This window comes from Muntiacus reevesi, chromosome 4, assembly GCF_963930625.1.
Source record: "Muntiacus reevesi chromosome 4, mMunRee1.1, whole genome shotgun sequence".
In the NCBI taxonomy this organism is placed as follows: Eukaryota; Metazoa; Chordata; class Mammalia; order Artiodactyla; family Cervidae; genus Muntiacus; species Muntiacus reevesi.
Genome location: NC_089252.1, coordinates 71,958,540 through 71,980,493, shown reverse-complemented (window position 1 = coordinate 71,980,493; position 21,954 = coordinate 71,958,540). Strand labels below are relative to the sequence as shown.

The window sequence follows — 21,954 nt, the reverse complement described above, 5'->3', positions numbered from 1 at the left end:
AATGGAAAAGTAGGTAACATGATGACTCTTGGAAGTCATGGGGTTCAAGGAAGCAGGTTGCAGTTTTCAGTGGGGTGGTCAGTATAGGTGTCAATTGGAAAGGTGAGATGTGAGCACATGTGAAGTTGGTGAGGAAGTTTCACAAGCAGACATATGGGAAAGAGTATCCAGAGCCTAGGGAGCAGCCAGTCCACAGACCAAGGAATATGAAGGATGTGGATGGGGCTAGAGCAGACAGAGTGAGGGACTAGGTGGGGGAGGAAGGACCACAGAGGTGAAGGGGAAGCACCTAAGTCCCAGGAAGTCTTGGGCTTTTCTCTGAGGGAAATGGGAGCCATGCAAGGGCTTTGAGCAGAGGAGTCCCTTGACCTGACTCAGGCTGTAGAAGGATTACTCTGGCTGTTGTGTGGGAACAGAACTCTGGGGAGCAAAGGTAGAAGCAGGAAGACCAAGCAGGTGGCATGTTGGTTACCATGAATGCATGCTGCTCAGATCCCTTGCTGCAGGGAGTGCAGTTGATGAATGGTCCCAGCTACCCCCTCTCTGGATTCACCACTGCATTCATGTTCATGCCAAGATCATGCTTTCCCTGCATCTGGGGAGCATTAGTGCAGGCCCACCCCTAAAAGGTATGGGACTTCTCTAAGGGGGACTTTGGCTCAGGGGCTTCTCAGCAACCAGGGTGAGACTATCTCCCATATGCACTGCAGTCTGAAGCCCTTCCTATCTATCCTGCTTTCTTCCTGCTCTCCTTTTCCAGATGTCAGCCCTGGGTCACAGTCTGAGGCTCTCTCCGCCCTCCACTCTCTCCCTTCAGACTATTCCTCATAGGCATTTACCCCGCAAATCTCCTGTAATCTGGTCTCAGAGTGTCTGCTTCTCAGAGGGCCCAAACTGACACATAGGGCCGCTGCCCAAATCCAAGCAAGAAACAGTGGTGCCCTCAGATCAGGCAGTAGAAGAGGAGTAGGTGAATGGTGGTCAGATTCTGTATAAATTTAAAGATATAAACAACAGGACTTTCTGACAGGTTGATTGTATACATGATGTGAGCAAAAGAGGGGTCAAGGATGAGTCAAGTTTTTTGTCTGAGTGACTGGAAAGATGGAATCATCTCTGAATGAGAAAAGGAAGACTGAGAGAAGCAGGCCTTGGGGGTCAGATTGGGGTTAGCTTCAGACAGATTCTGTTTGAGCTGGCTATGAGACATCCAAGTCAGAGTTATCAAGTAGGCAATTAGAAATACAAGCTGAAGTTCAGGGCTGCGGATATCATTTCGGAGATTATAAGACCATAGATGACATTTAGAACCATGGAATCTGATGAGGTTACGAAGAAAATGAGCATAGATGGAAAGTAGAAGAGGATGCAGGACTGAGACCCACGAGGCACTGAGACCCTAAAGGGGAGGGGTGAGAGGAAAAACTGGCAAAGGAGATGAGTAGGAGCCACCCGTGAAGTAGGAAGGAGAGAAAAGGGGGTCTCCTGGAAGCCAGATAAGCTCTGTGGTCAGGATGAAGCCCAGGGTGGGTTGTAACAATAAATTCCAGTTTATCAAAAACGAGGTGATAGTGGCACAGTCTTTTCTTCTCCTTCCCGTGTCCTCTACAAAAAAAGTATTAAAAATTATTCTCTCTCTGGACTCCTTCCCTCCTTCCCTCCTTCTAGTCTCTTTTATCGAACTCCAGGCAATTTGCATCTTTTTCATACAGAGGTAGTGGACTGTTTTTGGAAACTCCAGAAAAACAACTGCGGAGTGATAAAGAAACGGACAGAGGGTGCTTTACTGGAACTTGTCTCTCTTCCTTTTTTCTCTTCCTCTTTTGCAAGGTGGACCTTGGTTTCCCAGGTGGACTTGGGGGTTCCTGCCTGAGCTGAGCCCCTCATATTTCATGTGGATAAAATATAAATATATGTTCAGGCAGTCACTTAGCAACTTTTGTGTTTCCTTCTTCATCTCTGAGCCGGTAAACACACTCTCCATTTTGACTCATGAACCATGTGAGATCCCTGGATACTTTTTGTTTTTTAATTTAAATTGTTTTAATTGGAAGATAATTACTTTACAATATTGTGATGGTTTTTGCCATACATGAACAAGAGTTGGCCAAAGGTATACATGTATCCCTCCATTCTGAACCCCTCTCCCACACCCCTCCCCATCCCATCTCTCCAGTTTGTCCCAGAGCACTGGCTTTGGGTGCCCCGCTTCATGCACTGAACTCGCAACTGGTCATCTATTTTACATATGGTGCATGCATGCTCAGTCATTTCTGACTCTTTGCGACCCCCTGGGCCATAGCCTGCTGTGCTTCTCTGTCCATGGGATTTTCCAGGCAATAATACTGGAGTGGATTGCCAATCCCTTCCCCGGGAATCTTCCTGATCCAGGGATCGAACCCATGTTCTCTGGTGTCTCCTGCACTGGCAGGCAGATTCTTTACCAGTGAACCATGATGGTAACTTTACATATGGTAATATATATGTTTCAATACTATTCTCTCAAATCATCCCACCCTACCTTCTTCCACTGAGTCCAGTGCTTTTTTTGGAATGAAGAGTATAAGATACAATCTTTTATGGGGCTATGTAAAAATAATTCTGGAATCACAACTACCTTTCATCCGAATCATCTTGCTTTGGGGAAGACACAAGCCTCTTGTTATAGATAAAAAGTCAAGCATAGATGAGGTTAGAGTATTTTCATGTTTGGTGCCCGGGACCATGCAGGGAAAGCATGATCTTGGCATGAACATGAGTGCATTGGTGAAGCCAGTGAATGTCCCAGCTTGGCCTAAAGTCTCCTTCTCATGTGGCATCACCCTTGGTGGGAAGGTCATTGCGGTGGGCTTGGCCTCCCATCAGATGCTGCTTTGTGCTCTCAAGTCTACCGTTCATGGTTTATGCTGATCAGCTGTAGCTTGGTCACTCAGTGTCATCCCAGACATTATAGATGTCATCTACCAATTTCTTTCTCTAGAGAGCAGAACCTATTGAAAGCAGAGCCTGTGACTCAGTGTTGTACTGGGACTGACTTGTTCTCATTTCCCAGCAGACTGTGCACATCTGTTTCCAGCTGTGTGTCCAGGAATGTCATGTTGGTAGCTTGAAAGCAGCTGCAAGAGAGGGGTGTATGGAGGGAGAAGAGGGGTCTACACTCTGGAATTTAGCAAACCAGGACCTTTGTAAATGCTGTAGAGAAGGACTTTCCCTGTGTCCTCCCCTCTCTGCAGAAAACTGATTTTTAAATAGTTATTGACATACTACACAACTGTGTCCTTTTTATTTTGTAACTTTGGCAGCCAAACACTGTATCATAGACCTTGAGGGTGCTTGGTAACTATTTCTTGAATGAATTTAAAAAAGCCCTGATTATAAGTAGTAATCTGAGTTTTTTTCCCTAAGACACCTTCATTATTGGGGTCCAGACAGAGCTTCCTCTTCCAGCTTTCTGTGCAATGCCTCCCCACCCCTGCAATTTAGCCGTATTTCAGGGCACCTTCTTTATGTTACCGTAGGTAGTAGCTACCACATGTTAAATACAGCGTCAGTTTCTCACTTTGGCCTTAATGTTGCCTGTGACCCCCAGTCAGGGAGATGACCGCACAGCTGTCATCAAGTTATGTCTTAAGTCTCTGCGGCAAGTTTCTGCTCAGAGTTTTCTCACTTGCCCTGCAGAGCAACCCTGTGGCATCTATAGGGCGGGATAAAGAGGCCAAGTCCTAGACCAGTGGATGGCTCTGATGGCAAATAGCTTCTAAGGTACAGAGTGGGAACTAGAACTTTCACCTTCAGAATCCCAGGTCCGGCAGTTTCCAATGCCAGCCCACAGTCAGACAACTTTCGAAGCCTTACTGTTCCTTGCCTGTGTCTTAAGTGTGTGTGTGAGTGGGGGTCTTCTCCCCACACCTGTTTTCTTCCTCAGGTTTGAAGGTCATTGTTGGGGCCTTGCTGCACTCTGTGAAGAAGCTTGTCGATGTGATGATCTTGACTCTCTTTTGCCTCAGCATCTTCGCCCTGGTAGGTCAGCAGCTCTTCAAGGGAAATCTGAGATTCAAATGTGTCAGTAATTCCTGTGACAAGGATAACTATCAAGGTAAACACCCCACCGTTCACTTCTTGGTTTGTGCATGGTTACTTTTTATTTATAAAAAGTAAAGTACTATCTATCTGTCTGTGTTGTGAGTGTCTTAGGAGCATTGGATAACTTGTTCCTTTAGGATTCTCATGTAGGCAGGTGAATTTCTTAGAGAACTGCCTCCTTCTCTGGGTTTTCATGGAGAAGGAAAAGCCTGAAGTTGCACATCCATAACAGTGGTGTCAGCTTTCATATCTTCCCACTTCCTTGTCACATTTTACAGATGTCTTCAGAGTGCCTGGCTTTGGTCAAAGGGGACCAGCAACTTCCCACTACTTGCCTCCCTCTACCCAAGTATTTTCTTCAGTGATATCGCTCCTTTTGTGTTGCACCCTCCCCACTCTGAGGCCAACCCTATATCAATTTCACGTGTCCTGAATTTCATGTGGTCATACTTTCTCCATGTCTCTCTTGGTTTTTGAGCTTCTCATGGCTGACCCTGTGTCCAGCTTCTCCCAAGCGTGGTCTCTGGTTCAGTTCTATGTACTGAGAAACAAAGTGGCTATCGTGTCACTGCTTCCTCCTCTTTTTTCTCCTTCCTCCTCCTTCTTCCTCTTCTTTTCTTGCATCATCCTGAGGGCTTAGGATCTAGTTTCTCTCTGGATCATTTCATTGAGATCACTTTGATCACCTTGATCACTTTGGAAGATTCTGGACCATCTTTTTGTAGCATAATTTGGCATATTTGATATTCTCTTTCCTTTCAGTTGTTATTTTTTTCAGCCTGAATTTATAATTCTTTCCCCCTCAGACTATTGCTTTAAAAAGGAAGAGTCCAATGAATTCAAAATGTGTGGCATGTGGATGGGCAACAGGTAAGATGTTTATATTCTTCATTCTATCTATTTGAAGTGATGTGGCAAACAGTCTTCATCTAATGACATATGTAAACAGTGGTGGTAGTTCTCAAACACTACTGGTTATTTCAAGTATCTAAACAAATTTTGACATGCATTATTAAATTAAAAATTAATTCCCAATGTTTAGAACTGTACTCTCCCCCAAATTATGTTGAATTTGTATCTAATAAGAAACCTACTGAAAACATAGTGATATTTCAACTTTATGGAGTAGATATTTAAGACTATCAAAGGTCAGAAAGGATATTGTGACTGGAAGCTCCATTTAGACCTATTTCCTGGTCAATGACATGGCCCTGACGCAAGACATCTCAGCATACATCTTCTATTTGTTGATCTGTGACCACCACTGCCTCTGGTTGCCCACCCTGTTGTACATTTGTTCATACACATTCACCTCAACAGCTGGTAGCCCTCTGGGGATATCCTTCCTCATTCTAGGTAGTCCTCTCTGAGTTAAGGGATTCAGTGAAGATTTACTGAGTGTCTTTCTTTTTGATGTTGCTGTTTTCCTTTGGTCGCCTTGGATCTTTGTTGCTGTGCATGGGCTTTCTGTAGTTGTGGTTTGCAAGGGCTGTTGTGCGGGCTCCTCAGTGCAGTGACTTCTCTTGTTGCAAAGCCCAGGCCCCAGCAGTTGCACACTCAGGCTCTGTGGGTGCGCTGTGCGCTCTGGGATGTATAGCCTCCGGTAGCTGTAGCGCAGGGATCTCATTGGCTGTGCTCCTGGGCTGTAGAGTGTGGGCTCGGTACTTGTGGCGCATGGGCTTTAGTTGCCCCTCAGCATGTGGAATCTTTCCAGACCGGAGATTGAACCCATGTTCCCTGCATTGGCAGGCTATTCTTATCTCCTCACCACCAGGGAAGTCTGAGTGTATTTCAAACTAAGATAATATGCTAGGCACTCTGATGAAATAGACTTCGTTCGTTTCTCAGTAATAAATATGTATCAAGGGCCAACAGCGTGCCAAACTCTGTCTTAGGTCCTAGGAATCCAAGTACATATAAAGGAGTGCTGCCCTCTTGAAACTGACATCTTTCAGGGAAGAGAGATGTACAGCAAATTCTTGAAAGTGTGGTGAGTGTAAATACAGAGAGAAATAACAGAGATGTAACCCTGTCTGTAAAATTAGGGAAGTCTTGTAGTGGCCACAGGTTCTGATTAGCTCAGACCTACTAGATATGTTAGACTTTAATCTGATACAAGGTTTATTGAGCTCTCTAGAATGATCCTCAAGAGGACATACATGCCTATAGTTCATTTTTAGTATATAAAATGCAACAGATTTCTGAATCTTGATTCCTAAAATTTTACTGAGTTCATTTATTAGTTCTAAACAGTTTTCTTGATGGAGACTTTAATTTTCTATCTGTAGTATCATATCATTTGCAAATAGTGACAGTTTTACTTCTTCCCTTCCAATTTGAATATCTGTTTATTTGGCTGTGCCGGATCTTAGTTGTGTCACACAGGATCTTCCATCTTTTTAAAAAAATTATTATTTATTTTTATTTGGAGTATAATTACTTTCTAGTGTTGTATTGGTTTCTGCCATCCATCAGCATGAATCAGTCATAGATATACATACGTTTCCTTTCTCTTGAACCTCCCTCCCACTTCCCACCCCACCTCACCCCTCTAGGTTATCACAGAGCACCAGGCTGAGCTCCATGTGTCATGCAGAGAATTCCCACTAGCTATCTGTTTTCCATATGGTGATGTATATGTTTCAGTGTCACTCTTATTTAGTCCTGCCCTCTCCTTCCCCCGCTGTGTCCACTATGTTCTCTATGTTTGTGTCTCTATTCCTGCCCTACAAATAGGTTCATCAGTACCATTTTTCTAGATTCCATATAGATGCATTATATATGATATTTGCATTTCTCTTTCTGACTTACCTCACTCCCTATAACAAGCTCTCGTTTCATCCATCTCATTAGAACTGATTCATATCCACTCCTTTTTATGGCTGAGTAATATTCCATTGTATATGTGTACCACAACTTCTTTATCTGTTCATCTGTCAGTAGACATCTAGGTTGCTTTCATGTCCTGGCTATGTAAATAGTGAACACTGGGGTACATGTGTTTTTTAGAATGATTTCTAGTAGTAGGATAGCTGGGTCATATGATACTTTTATTCCTAGTTTTTTAAGAAATCTCCATACTGTTCTCCATAGTGGCTGTTCCCAATTTACATTCCTTCTAGCAGTGCAAGAGGGTTCTCTTTTTTTTACATCCTCTGCAGCATTGTTTATAGATTTTTTGATGATGGCCATTGTGACTGGTATGAGGTAATACTGCACTGCAGTTTTGATTTGCATTTCTCTCATAATAAGTGATGTTGAGCATTTTTCTTGTGTTTATTAGCCATCTGTATGTCTTCTTTGGAGAAATGTCTGTTTAGATCTTCTGCCAATTTTTGATTGGGTTATTTGTTTTTCTGATACTGAGCTTCCTGAGCTGCTTGTGTATTTTGGAGAGTGATCCTTTGTCAGTTGCTTCATTTGCAATTATTTTCTCCCATTCTGAGTGTTGTCTTTCATCTTGGGCTTCCCTGGTAGCTCAGATGGTAAAGGCTGCAGGAGACCTGGGTTTGATCCTTGGTTTGGATGATCCCCTGGAGAAGGAAATGGCTACCCACTCCAATATTCTTGCCTAGAGAATTACATGGACAAAGGAGCCTGGTGGGCTACAATCCATGGGTTTGCAGAGTCAGACACGATCGAGCAACTAATGCTATGGTTTCCTTTGCTGTGCAAAAGCTTTTATGTTTAATTAGGGATCTTCTGTCTTTGTTGTGGCATGTGAATTCTTGATTATGGCACATGGGATCTACTTCCCTGAACAGGGACTAAACCTGGGTCCCCTGCATTGGGAATGTAGAGTCTTAGCTATTGGACCACCAGGAAAGTCCCTTTTCTTCCAATCTGGATGCCTTTCATTTCTTTTTCTTTTGGCTGATTGCTATGGCTAGGACTTCCAATATCAAGTTGGCCAATTGCTATGTCTAGGACTTCCAATATCAAGTTAAATAGAAGTGGTGAGAGTGGGCATCCACCTTATTCCCGAGATTAAGCAAGCATGTGTATGTCCTTGTGAGCAGAGTCTCAGTTTGTGATAGCCCTCCTGTAAATCCCACTAGTTTTCAAATCAGCTAAGGGAACTTTTTGTCCTAGTGTTAGACCCTAGGGCTGGCCTGCCCAGGATGTGATTCGAACCCTTTACCCCCCAGGAAGGATCTCTGAGCCTCTGCTATCCCTTTCTTCTGTGCCCCTTCCTATGGGTGTGAGTCCCAACCTAATTGCTTCCCCTCCCTTCCTACCTGACTCTGTATGGATCTTTCTTTACACTCTTATATCCAGTTTACTGCTAGTGTCCAGTTTGTTTTCATTGAGAATTGCTCTACATGTAGATCTATTTTTGATGTATTCACTAGGGGAGGTGAGCTCAGCATCCTTCTCCTCTGCCATCTTGATCTCCTCCCAGTAAAAGCACCATATTTAGAGATATGGACCTGAAAGAGCTAAAAGTTGTTGAATTTGGGGTGTATAAATGAAAGTCGAAGAATGCTGGAGTGGTTTTCATTATAAGCCTTGTGGTGCCATGTGAGTTTTTAAAACTACAGCATGTGTTACTTTGATAAGAATACTATATTTCAGACTAAAAAAATACATACTCTTAGTGTATTTGATAAATGCACTCAATGTTGTGTGTTTTGGTGATGTGGGCAAGACCCATATGCAAGATATCTACTGTTTTTAAAGTAAAACCCAAATGTTTGTAATAATAGGGGACTGATAACAATTGTAATCTAAATATTCAGCATTAGCAAGGCATTTATAAAAATCCCAGAAATGTAAGACACACAAAAAATGAGACATTTCCTTGTATGCTGATATGGAAAGAACTCCAGTCAGTATCATTTCATGAAAAAAGCAAAGTGCAAGAGAGTGCTCAAAGAATGCTCATGTTCATGTATTATAAAAGATGTATATTGATAGACATGTGCTTTTATAGTCATAGAAGACTTCTGGAAAATTAATAAAGTAACTGTTTAATTGTGCCTTTATAAAGTGGGACTGGGTGTCTGGGGAGAGAGGGAGACATCAATTCATTGTATGTCTTTTTTTTTTTTAACTGTAAATTGTTCACTAAGTCACTACACTTCATTTTTTAAATGAAAAACTGCCAATATGAACTTTCTAATCAATGTGTTTGAGAAGAGCCTATGAATACACATGTTTAGACATAGACTGGGAGGTTAGGAAGATGAGGGATGACACTCTACAAATGTTCTCTTCACCTAGGAGTCTTGAGTGTGAGCTCATTGTTCTTGGAAGAACCAGTGCCCTGGGCAGGGTGTGTGTGTGTGCGGGGCAGGGCGGGGGCGGGGGGGACTCGACTGCAGAGTATGTAATTCTTTCTCTGTTCCTTTGTTTCCAATATCTAGCGCTTGTCCTGAACAATATAACTGCACAGAAACCAAAAAAAATCCTGACTATAATTACACAAATTTTGACAACTTTGGCTGGTCTTTTCTTGCCATGTTCCGGCTTATGACCCAAGATTCCTGGGAGAAACTTTATCGACAGGTTGTTTATTTATTCATTCTATTTCCCCCTCTCTCTCTCCACCTCCCCCTGCCGCCCCCTGCTTCCCTGCCTCCCTTTCTCCCTCTCTCCCTTTCCACCACTTATCTATCGTTTATTTATAACCAACCATCTTTCCTTCACCTTTGTCATGTATTTTTTTTATCCTTAACAATTGTGCTGTTAAATTCTCTTTTAGAATTCCGTTAGAAACATCAAATAGACTATAAATGTGATATCTGGAAGAAGAGTACAAAAAACTCTTCCTAGAAATATCACCCCTCACCAGATTCCCCACTGACTGCAGTTCCACCACGAGTACTTCAGCCTTCATGCTGCATTGTTCTCTCGCCATTTTTATGTAAAAAAACACAAATACCCATGAGAAAGTCATAGTCAAGTCACTAGGACTTCTGTGTGAACGTACAGATGGTACTTCCTCACTGGGGGACAGAGCATCAGGATCTCCAGGTGATGGGGGAGGCAATAGACGAGGTTGTGGGCAGCTGAGCCAATCAAGGCTGGGGGGAGACCAATCACTACTGTATAATCTCTGCTCCAGGTGAAGTCACCCCGTGTGTTCTGTCCCTTGCAGACCGTGCGTACCTCAGGGCTCATCTCGGTCCTCTTCTTTGTGGTGGTCATCTTCCTGGGCTCTTTCTACTTGGTTAACTTAACCCTGGCTGTTGTCACCATGACTTATGAGGAACAGAACAAGAATGTAGCTGCTGAAACAGAAGCCAAGGAGAAGATGTTTCAGGAAGCCCAGCAGCTGTTAAAGGAGGAGAAGGAGGTAGGGGCACATGATATCTGTTAGTGGGATCTGCTTGGGGGCATCCCAGAGGCTGTGAGGTCTGACACTTAAGGTTTCTGCACAAGGCCTGGCCTCAGTGCTTTCCCAACTGGTGATTTTCTGAAAATTTTTAGGCCCCTTGAAGCTGGCTCTGCTACAGTCTCTCACGAAGATGCCCAGGCACAGGGCTCTTGAGAAAGGGATTTTGATGATCTTTGGCTTTCTGAATGTGAGCCTTCAAAGACAGATTCAAAATTGCTGGCTAGATATATGTGTGAAAAGGAAGGCTCTGCTCTAGGCTTTCTTGTGGGAAGCTGGAGATATTTGTGTCCAGGGACTTGGCTTGAGAGCATTTGGAAAGCAATCATGCTGGCTGTAGAGATGATAGTCATGATCATCTCTTCCGTCTTGTAATTCCTGTTATATTTACTGTTTCACTAACATCTTGATATTTTTTCAGTTCTTAGATTCTAAGATTCAGTTTTAAGATTTCAAGGCAGTTTTAAGATTCAAGAAAAGCATCCTCTGCAGAGATTTGTTAGGAGGAAACCCCTCTTAAGTGCTTGATATCTGCATCATTAAACACAGACATTCAGTGAGTACCTAGCACATACAGGACACTGTGCTAAGGGTTAGTGGCACAGAGATATTGGAGAGTCAACCCTGCCTTCAAGGGCTGGAGTATCATGAACAAACAGGACACATTCCCCACAGAAACAGTGATGAAGCTAGCATACTCCAGTTGGGCAATTTGCAGTTGAAATGGTCCAGTGCTACCAGAAGAGAGGGTAGAATGCTCACCAAGGTGGAAGTCGTTTGCAGTGTTCTATGAGGAGTGTGATCTGTTCATTAATTGCTTTTGTTCACTTTTTAAGGCTCTGGTTGCCATGGGAATTGACAGAAGTTCACTTAATTCCCTTGAAGCATCATCTTTTTCCCCAAAGAAGAGAAAGCTGTTTGGTAGTAAGAAAAGAAAATCCTTCTTTTTAAGAAAGTCTGGGCAAGACCAGATTCCAGGATCAGATTCTGATGAAGATTCTTCAAAAAAGGCAAGTTTTGGTTAAGGAACTAACGATATTTGAGCACTGCTCAGGGGGACAGGTCAAGTTGTCAACCTAATTGAAAGGATTCATTCATTCAGTTAGTCATTTATCCATTCATCTATTTGCACATACTTCCCTGCATCCATGGGTCTATTCAGTTATCCATTTATTTACAAATGTCTGTTTAAAGTGTTGACAGTGTTTATTTGGCACTGGAGTAGGTACTGGGAATACATGGGATATATAACACAGACATCTCATAATGCAGGCACAGTGACAAGAAGGCAGTTACTGTTCAGTGTGATAACCAACATGAGGTCACAGGGAGAGCAGAGCAGGAGCAATGTCTTAGGGGCAGTGTTTATTTCCTCCAAGACAAATGTTAGAGACCTTAAACAAGTAGATTATTTGGGAAGTGATCGCAGGAAGTACTGAGAAAGGAGGGGAGAAGCAATACATGGAAGAGAAGGTGGTCAATTGATGTGCGTTATTAAGTCAGTTTAATCTCCTTGGACTGAGGGCACTATTTATACACTGCCTTTGGCCTATCATTGGTTCAAGACTTCTGGAGTCAGGAAACAATAATTTATGACTTGCTATGTGTTAGGGTGAAAGTTATTTGGGTTGCCAAAGAAAGCCTGAGGATGTATGGATGGGACCAACAATAACATCTGTTTCAGACCACCAGCCCCAGACTTGATGTAGACAGGGAAAAGAGCAGTGGATCAGAAAAAAGTTCCTAGAGGAAGCAGTGTGTAAGCTGAAGGGATGAATTAACCAGGTTAAAGGAAGAATGAAGCTCCACATGCAGAGAGAACAACACATGCATAGGCCTGGAAGGAAAGGAGAGTAGAACATGACCCAGTAGAAAATGTGCATGTGCACACACACCTCTCTCTGTGTGTGTGTGTGTGTGTGTGTGTGTGTGTGTGTGTGTGTGAGGTTGGTGGGGATGGTGGCAAGAGGCTCTAGTGGTAAGATGCAGACTATTTACAATAGTCCTTGAAGCCAAGCCAAGGAGTTAATTCTTTGCCCTATATGCAAGGATGCTGCAGTCCACGGGGTTGCAAAGAGTGGGACGTGACTAGGGACTGAGCAGCAGCAGCATGGGGCATTCAAGCCAGGCTCTTGTTTAGGCAGAAATGCAGAAAAGAAGCTATGAGAGGGTGTGATGTAGAAAAAGAAATCTTATTTAAGGTGGGGGATGTTTGAACATGATTTAGTTCTGAGGAAGAGAAATCAGAAGAGAGGAGGATGTTGGAGATACAGGCCAGGGAACAATGGCTAGAGCCTCCTTCCTGAGATAGTGGAAAGATGAAGGAGGCAGAAAGTGGGTGTGCATATCTGATCCTGGGATGGGGAAAGAGAGTTCAGGGGCCTTTGAAGAAGTAGATGGATGGACCTCCCCCACTGCTGTGAGCAGTTCCCTGGTGGAGTGACAGGGTAAGATGCCATGGTTTAGACTAGGCTTCTTTGCTGTCAAATCACAGCATAGTCAAGAAATTGCATGCATTTGTTAGTATTGTGGATGTTTTTCCTCATTCTTAACATAAAATGTCTTTTCCCTTTAACTGTTAATAGAATAATAAGAATGGCTATTGTAAGACTATAAGCTGCCTTTAGAACAAAGGGATAGTTCCCTATAAGGCCATGGTTGGTCAGAACTTTGGGGGGAATAAGTAATTACAGATACCTGAGTTTTCTGGATAGCTGAAGGTTTATGAGGTTTATGTCTTTTAATTTCTAGATACTTTAGAATTTTAGATAAGATGAAAATCAATAAACTCTTAGACACAGCCTGAAAGAGTACCTGAAGTTTACTAGTATAAGGATTTTGTGATCTTTATATGACTGTCCTTAGTTACAAAATTTTTTTGTTTTGTTTTGGGTTTTTTTTTATTGTTTGTTTTTGGTATTTTAGCCACATGGCTTGTGGGATCTTGGTTCCCCAACAGGGATCAAACCCATGCCCCTTTCATTAGATGTTCAGAGTCTTAACCCCTGAAACACTAGGAAGGTCTGAGTTACTGTCTGTTTAAAGTCTATTTAGACAGTCAGTCAAGGCACTTCACTGTCTGGCCCCAATTCACCTTTCTGAATTTATCCTCCACTTCTGCCCCTTTCAAACATTGTTTCTAAATTACACTTTTTATTGCTTTCATACCCCAAACCATTATGCATTAGTTTTTGTAAATTTTTTTTTTTTGCTTTTTGTTGACAATGAATACAACACAGAGAAATAAATGTTTCTGTAGGTATGACTCTAGACTCTAGAAATGTGCATACATAAAAATATGAACATTCAACCCATATTCCTCTTATGTATTAAATGTGAATTAAGAAAACTGAACCTTTGGCATGCAATGAAGTTGAAGTGAGTTGAGCATCTTCACTGCATGTGTCATTGAAACAAAGCTTGTCAGCTTTTGAGGAGAGGCCACCCCTTCCCTCAGAAGGTCCACCATGCCTTCTCTTACAGCCACACCTCCTTGAGCAAACCAAACGACTGTCCCAGAATCTGTCAGTGGACCACTGTGATGAGCATGGAGACTCCTTCCAAAGGCAGAGAGCGCTGAGTGCCGTCAGCATCCTTACCATTACCATGCAGGGTAAGTTCTGCCTCCCAGACCAAGGGGGAGCCTAAGCTCAACAGTGTCCTTCCCTTCTCCCTCTCTCTAGCTCCCTAGAAGCCCTCTGTAACCCACCATGGGTACTTCTGCAGAGTGACTCCCAGTGCTTCTTTGGAGCATGTGAGCAACATGGCCTTCCCTGAGTGGGCCTTCCCTGAGCTGCCACTTGGGTAATGGTGGGACCAACAGCACCAAGAAGACTACCTGTTCAGGCCACACAGTCACAGGAGGTTTCGGTGACAATGAGAGTCAGCCAAAGGAGAGAAGACATAGAAGTTTCCAGGAGGTGACAGTTGTCAATGAAATTAGAATAGGAATCTGTCATGAACGATAGAAGACCTGTGCATGCAGGCTGGTACCATCTGAGGGACCTGTTTAACAACAGGTAACAGGGACCAAACTGAGGGGTTGGTGTTCAAGGGCAGGACTCAGGTTCTAGCGAGAATGGGTTTAAATGGATTCTTAGCACTTCTGAGTCCCCTCATGAAGCCCTAACACTGTGTGGAAATCAGGGTGCCTTTTCTGACCTGAAATCAACCGACTGCATGCCTTTTGTTTCGGTGCTTGTAGATGGCCCTGATGAATATCTCCCTTTCCCCTGGGCCCTGGTAGCTTCCTGTGCTCTGGTATAGCCACCAGCTTGGTCTGCCTTGGGTGAACGTAACTTGGACTCTTGTCTGTCTCTCGCATGGGTTCACGGCCAGTCAGTGTTGACTTTCCCATCCGTATCTCTGACAGTGCAGCCCCGCTCCCAGGTGCTCGTAACACATAAAAGGCTTTTACTCGACCGTGCCACATGAAAGCCGAGTGTGGGAAACCTTTTTAGCTGCACATCAGCGCTCTTCCTGACTGATCGTGCTGTAGCGCAGAAGGAGCCAGGGAAGAGGGGAGAAGGACACACAGGCAGAGAGCAGCCAGACGGCTGCAGCGCTAACTCCTCAGGTGCTTTTCCATTCTTCTTCTCCAGAACAGGAAAAATCACAGGAGCCGTGCCTCCCGTGCGGGGAAAATCTGGCGTCCAAATACCTCGTGTGGGACTGTAGCCCCTGGTGGCTAGGCATTAAGAAGGTCCTGAGAACTGTGATGACTGATCCCTTCACTGAGCTGGCCATCACCATCTGCATCATAATCAACACTGTCTTCTTGGCCATGGAGCATTACAAAATGGACCAGAATTTTGAGAATATATTGTACACAGGGAACTTGGTAATTCTAGGTTTTTAAAAAATATGGAACATATTTCAAACTTTGAATTATGACTCTCTCAAGTCTAGATATCTTGTGCATGGTCTAACCTAACATGGGTCTTTGGTCCTCTTAGGTGGAGTCGAGGGAAAAAATGACCGTTAGAATTTTATTTTTACCCATTTCGGTAACTTTCAATGGGCCCCTGCTCACTCTCTAGTATGCTAAGGGATGTCTTTAGTCATCTAATGGATGATTAAAGAGTCATTCATTGGTAAGACAGAAGCAAGTAGACATCTTGTTTTTTGGCTGTGCTGAGTCTTTGTTGCTTTGCTCTATAGTTTTCTCTAGTTGTAGTGAGTGGGGGCTACTTTTCATTGCAGTGCCGAGGCTTCTCAATGTGGTGAGAAGCGGAGGCTCCTCCTGTTGCTGAGCGCAGGCTAAGAGCATGCGGCCTCAGCAGTCGTGGCTCCTGAGCTTCATTGCTCCATGGCATGTGGAATCTTCCTGGACCAGGGACCGAACCTGTGTCCCCCACAGTGGCAGGCAAATTCTTCTCCACTGTGCAACCCAGGAAGTCTGTAAGTAGACGTCTTAAAAGGTCAACTATCTTGGATAATCAAGAAAATATTAACCATATCCAAGGACCCATGGTAATGAGTGCCATGGTACCTAGTGATGTTGATGACATCATTTGTCACAAAATAATGTGACTGCCGTTGCTAAGTGTTATTTTCCCTGTAAAGGTGAGTTAGGGCCTGGAAGCTGAAGGAGGTTTACTTTCCCAGGAGTGGGTTGCGAGGTGGAGAGTGAGCTGGGGTGGGGTTCCAGATGAACCTGCTTCAGTAGTCTCAGTTAAATTGGGAAAACTAAGATAGGGGAACAGACTTTTCAAGAACTGTTCACTTTAATTCATAATTCCTGCAGAAGGCCCAAGGGCAAATTAGTTTCCCAAGTATCAGAAATGGTAAGTACCCAGTGAATGTTGTACCCTAATTTGCTAATGAGTTAATTAGCTAAAAATCTTATCAGAATGTCAAGTTTTTTCTTCTTAAAGTTTTATGTTATTTTTCTAATTTAAAAAGCAATACTTGTTTTTTTATTTTAAAAACAAGGGAAATACAAAGAAGAAACTAATTTCTTATGGTCTTACTAGAAAAGATGATCATTTTTAGCATCACAGAATATTTCCAAATATGTATGTGTGTGGATGTTTAAAAATTTTTTTACATTGACAAGAACCAGAGTACCTATTGAATCAGGAGTTGGTGCACAGAGCTGCCTCTGTGCATCAAGTTTAGCATGATGTAGAACTGTAGACAGTTGCCTGTCACCTTTGGTTCCATATCCCGTGAAGAAGAGCAGGGAACTACAGTATAAGACCAGAGTGGGTCTCCTTATAGATAGTCTGTATTTAAGTTCTTTTTCACATGCTGCCTTTAGGAAGAAGTGCCCTTTGGGTATGCATATGTTGGATTAGGTTCCATGTTGCACGATGAACCTGACATACAGATTACCTTCTAACAGGCTGGGTCTTCTGGGATCCAGGCCAGGGTGTTTGGTTCTCTCCTGTTGAGGTGTCCCAGAATGGCCTGAGGTTGTTTCAGTTGGAGGCAGAAAGTTATGTGACCTCAGGGCCACAGTACCTACCTCAGCAGAGTCAGCAGGGCCCATCTTTCAGTACCTCCTCAGGGCCCATCTTTCAGTACCTCCTGGTAGATAGAGTTATTGGATAAGTTCCAGAGAATACTCAAAAAATCTCTGACAGGGTTGTCTCCATAGACAGGGCTTCCCAATTTCAAAGGTGGTCTGTCCATCACTTCACCTGTTGATCCAACTATTGGAAGTAACCAAAGCCCACCTCTCATATTTCCCACTGACCAGGCATCCCAGATACTGAGGTGAAGTTGCATTTTGCAGTTGGAAGGTGGCTAATTAAGTGACATTCTTCTCCAGAGGCCAAAGGAGGCACAGAGACATTGTTGGTGTCTGAAAACACAGGCGGCAGCTGGACCCTGGGTCCTAGAAATTGAAGAGAAACACGCAAAGCTGATTATGTAGCCTGTGCATCCCTTCCATTCACCCTATTCACTACACATGCAGAAAGGAAGCAGCCACCTTATCTGTTGTGCCCCCATGATGGTGATGATGGGAGGCCTTGGAGCACTGGGCTTGAAGGAACACATTCAGACTTCCATCCTCTGATGGGTGGAGCAGGAATAAGCTGGCCTGTGGAGTTCTGTGGACTACACTCAGAAATAGGCTTTCTAGGCTTCAGAATTGCTTGAATCAAGGAGAGTCCATTGAGCTCCCGAGAAGTCAAAAGTAGCAATTGAATTGCATTGCAAAACTGATGGTTCCCCAGGCATCTAGTGATGCTGTCAGGCTAAGACACCTAAAGCCTAAAGGAGACAGGAGGAGGAAGAGTGGGTCAAAAAGGGATGGAGATGAATCCTGCACAGTTAAGTGGAACACACAACCCTGCATGCTTTTAGGCACTGGTTGTGGCATTTTAGAGATAGACAGCAATATTGGGGGCTTCCCTGATGGCTCAGCAGTACGGAATTCGCCTGCAGTGCAGTAGCCACAGGAGATGCGGGTTTGATCCCTGGATCAGGAAGATCCCCTGGAGGAGGGCATGGCAACCAACTCCAGTTACCTGGAGAATCCCGTGGACAGAGAAGTCTGGTGGGCTAAAGTCCATAGGGTCGCAAAGAGTCAGACAAGACTGGAAAGTGTCGGATAAGATTGAAGAGACAGTACACACACACACAGGCAGCAATATTTAAAGGGAAATGATAGATATGAGCTTTGATTTTTCTCTGCCACTCTTGATTTCTTTATATTTGCCTATCTGGCGTTTAGCTTTGCCCATTCTTTTAACTTGTGTCATTTTATTTTAGGGTTGTATTTTACAAATAGTCATTTCATTATTTATAAAAATAGACTACCTGTTACTTTTAATAAAGAGATTTAATCATTTATAGGTTGTTGCTATTGTTTCCAGAATTAAAGAGGAGTGTCTTATAATGAACAACATTTAAAAAGATTTTTAACCCTTTTTATGTGAGAGTCACTCAGTTGTGTCTAGCTCTTTGCAACTGTATAGTCCATGGAATTCTCCAGGCCAGAATACTGGAGTAGGTAGCCTTTCCCTTCTCCAGGGGATCTTCCCAACCCAGGGATCGAACCCAGGCCTCCCACATTGCAGGTGGATTTTTTACCATCTGAGACACAAGGGAAGTCCAACCCTCTTTTATTAAAAAAAAAAACAAAAAACAAACCCTTTTTATACTACTGTATTATTTTCACACTATGGTTTTTCTCATTTCTGCTTAATTTCTGTGTGTTTATGATAGAGAATGTGTTATTTGCTATGAAGAAATGCTTTGCCTTATTTTCTGCAAAGATATAGGAGATAGATTTAACTTTGAATTTGGCTACTGTGCAACATTTTGCAAATTTCTTAAGCCTGTATTTATCTAATTGTTAAAGACAAAGAATTATTTTTCCTGTGGAAAAGACATAGTTTAGTGCTTTTTAAACTCTTTCCCCCTTCTTTTAATGCTTTAATATTTTGTTCTGGAATGATGTGCCCTGCATTCTGAGGGAGTTTTTAAGATTATATTCTGAATCACTAATCTTTCTTTCAACCATAACCAACTCAGGGTTTATCTTCTATATCAGGTTGCTGCTGTCTGGTAGTGTCTTTCTTTCAATTCTCTGTTATGGGCCCTTAAAAATTAAAAAGAAAAATTTTATTTTCTGACCAAAGTGTTGAGATCAAGTGTTTAGATAAACTGCTCTTGTTTTTTGGTTTATGAATGATAATTATCTTTACTTTTCAGAGCTGTTGTGTACTCCCCTCACTTTGGAGTTATTAGTGAGAATTAAATTCTTAAAGAGAATTCAGAGGAGGAATTGTTTGACTCTTCCTATTACTCTGCCATCTACCAAGAAGCAAATTTTGCTTCATTTTTTTTTAACAGAATGGAAAATAATATTTATTCTCCATCCTGATGCGTGTTAGCTTGGTGATACTGGAGTGGAGGCCATGGTGGGACGGGGTGGTGGGGAGAGGGGGAAAGGTAAAGTGAAGTCCATGCTACAGTGGTAGATGTTTTTTTTTCATGGACTGCAGGGTATATAGTATCAAGTATGAGAATACAGTTTATTTTTTGTAACTTCTGTAATTCCCTTGGATATACCTTCTTTTTCTCATTTTTTTCTTCTGTCTCACTGTAGGTTTTCACTGGCATTTTCATGGCTGAAATGTGCCTAAAAATCATTGCGCTGGATCCCTACCACTACTTTCGTCGAGGATGGAACATTTTTGACAGCGTTGTTGCTCTTCTGAGTTTGGCAGATGTGATATTAAACCAGATAGTTTCGGGGAGTTGGATATCATTTCGTTCCTTAAGAGTGGTAAGGCACTTACTTTCTTATTTTAATGAATAACTTATCTGCCAGGATTGAAGAGTCTTCAGTGAGTTTAATAACTAGTTTCAGAATAAAGCTTACCATCTTACCTTAATCTGAGAAGCAGAATCACACTCCTCCTGCCACCCAGGTCTATAATACACTTGTGAGTCCCAGACGGTCTTCTCAGTCGAACCCCTCCTCTCCTCCCTCCCCTGCCACAAGATGACCCTTCAGGCAACCAGGCGTAAACTTATGTCTTCTGGCGTCAGGACTGTGCTCCTTGCTTTGTGTGCAACCCCCTCCAACCATTTCCCCCCCCAGAACTCTAAGCCAGGCACCCTCACAGCTGAGCTTACCAAGGGAGATGTACTACAGAGCCCAGGGTGGGGGCAGGTGCTGCCAGCGGGTGTTGTCCCACAGCGTCCCTCCTCATTGCTGCCAGTAGCACGGTCCTTTTCTGTAGTCTTCGCCCTTCATCCACAAACCACTGGAGGCACCCCAGTAACCTTTGCCGAGTACCTGGTATGTACGGGGGAAGGCTCAAAGGTGAGGGAAGCACTGCCTTCAAGGACTTTGTGGTCTAGGGAAAATATAAGACATGGCCCAGAAATGACCATAAGGCAGACCCCATGGGAGGTGTGGGCAGAAATCACAGAGAAATCACATCTGGGAAGGGAATCAGGAAACCACAAAAGGTTACCTCTTGTCCTCTTTCAAAGATTTACTTTTTTGGAGGGAGCATGGATAAGATTTCTTTTTTTCTTTTTAAAAACTTTTTATTTCATATTGAAATATAGCTGATTAACAATGCTGTGATATTTTCAGGTGAACTGTGAAGGGACTCAACCATACATATACATGTATCCATTCTCCCCCAAACTCACCTTCCATCCTGGCTGCCATATAACATTGAAAAAAGTACCATGTGCTGTACAGTGGGTCCTTGTTGGTTATCCACTTTAAATATACCAGTGTGTACATGTCCATCCCAAACTCCCTAACTATCTCTCCTCCCCATCCTTCTCCCCGGCAACCATAAATTCATTCTCTAAGTCTGTGAGTCTCTTTCTGTTTTTCAAGTAAGTTCATTTATATAATTTCTTTATGGATTTCACATATAAAGGGTGTCATACAATATTTCTCCTTCTCTGTGGATAGGATTTCTCAACCTGTGGAATAAGACATTTGATTCAGTTACTTAAGCATACATTTTATAGTTGGCATATATTAGAAAATCACACTGCTTAAAATCAGGCATTATCAGGCTACTCCCTAAAGTTTTATTGGTGCTTGAGTGAACAAAATTACATTTGCTTTACTAATGTAAAAGTAAGGCTTTTACATTAAGTTTACATTAAGGTTAGGCTTATTACAGCCATGCTCTGAGGCAAGGAGTTCTATGACTTTGTCTGTGGACAAGAATAGAACCACATTTTCTCCCTGAGATGCCCCCAGTTCCCCTCTGTGTAGACAGAAGTGGTCCCTCTCTTGTGATAGAAGTCTTACTGACCTGCAGTATCTCCCTGCCCCTCCGCAAATATTGGGTTGGCTGAAAAGTTTGTTCAGGTCTTTCTTTAACATCTTATGAAAAACCCAGATGAACTTTTGGGCCAACCCAAAAGTTGACACTTAACAGGATTGTACTTTGGAGTGAAACCATCGGTTTACATTAAAAATTAATATAAGAAATAATCTGTGAAACTAGCTACTGTGCTTTTTTCTGTTATTGTCTCCTGTAAAGTCTATATGTTTCCATGAAGAGGATTTCTCTCTGGAAAAAGAGAACATGGCTTGAGTAGTTGATTGCCTTTTTCCTCCTAGGCGCAATACATCAACTTGTGAGCTCAATTATATAATGCAGGAGTTAACAAACTTTGTCTGTAAACACCAGATGGTAAATTTTTTCAGTCTTACAGGCCATATGGTCACTTAGAAACCTCTCAATTTGCCATCATAGCACAAAAGTAGCTGTAGACATTATAGTACGCATGTGCATGGCAGTGTTCCAATAAAACTTTATTTACAGACATGAAAATTTGAACTTTATGCAGTTTTTTTTTCATTTATTTTTATTAGTTGGAGGCTAATTACTTTACAATATTGTAGTGGTTTTTGTCATACATTGACATGAATCAGCCATGGATTTACATGTGTTCCCCATCCCGATCCCCCCTCCCACCTCCCTCTCTACCCGATCCCTCTGGGTCTTCCCAGTGCACCAGGCCCGAGCAATTGTCTCATGCATCCCACCTGGGCTGGTGATCTGTTTCACCCTAGATAATATACATGTTTC

The 21,954-nt window shown here is 42.8% G+C and overlaps 1 protein-coding gene across 1 annotated transcript in view; it reads left to right on the top strand.

The window, feature by feature from the left end:
- The window catches only part of SCN11A (sodium voltage-gated channel alpha subunit 11), a 76,589-nt gene that overhangs the window by 8,990 nt on the left and 45,645 nt on the right, over positions 1-21,954 (top strand). Inside the window, exons 6-13 of the mRNA XM_065935243.1 lie at positions 3,926-4,096; positions 4,890-4,953; positions 9,450-9,591; positions 10,184-10,381; positions 11,257-11,430; positions 13,904-14,033; positions 15,022-15,260; positions 19,485-19,664. Coding sequence (XP_065791315.1) covers positions 3,926-4,096; positions 4,890-4,953; positions 9,450-9,591; positions 10,184-10,381; positions 11,257-11,430; positions 13,904-14,033; positions 15,022-15,260; positions 19,485-19,664 — 1,298 coding nt within the window. The remainder of the gene's footprint in view (positions 1-3,925; positions 4,097-4,889; positions 4,954-9,449; positions 9,592-10,183; positions 10,382-11,256; positions 11,431-13,903; positions 14,034-15,021; positions 15,261-19,484; positions 19,665-21,954) is intronic.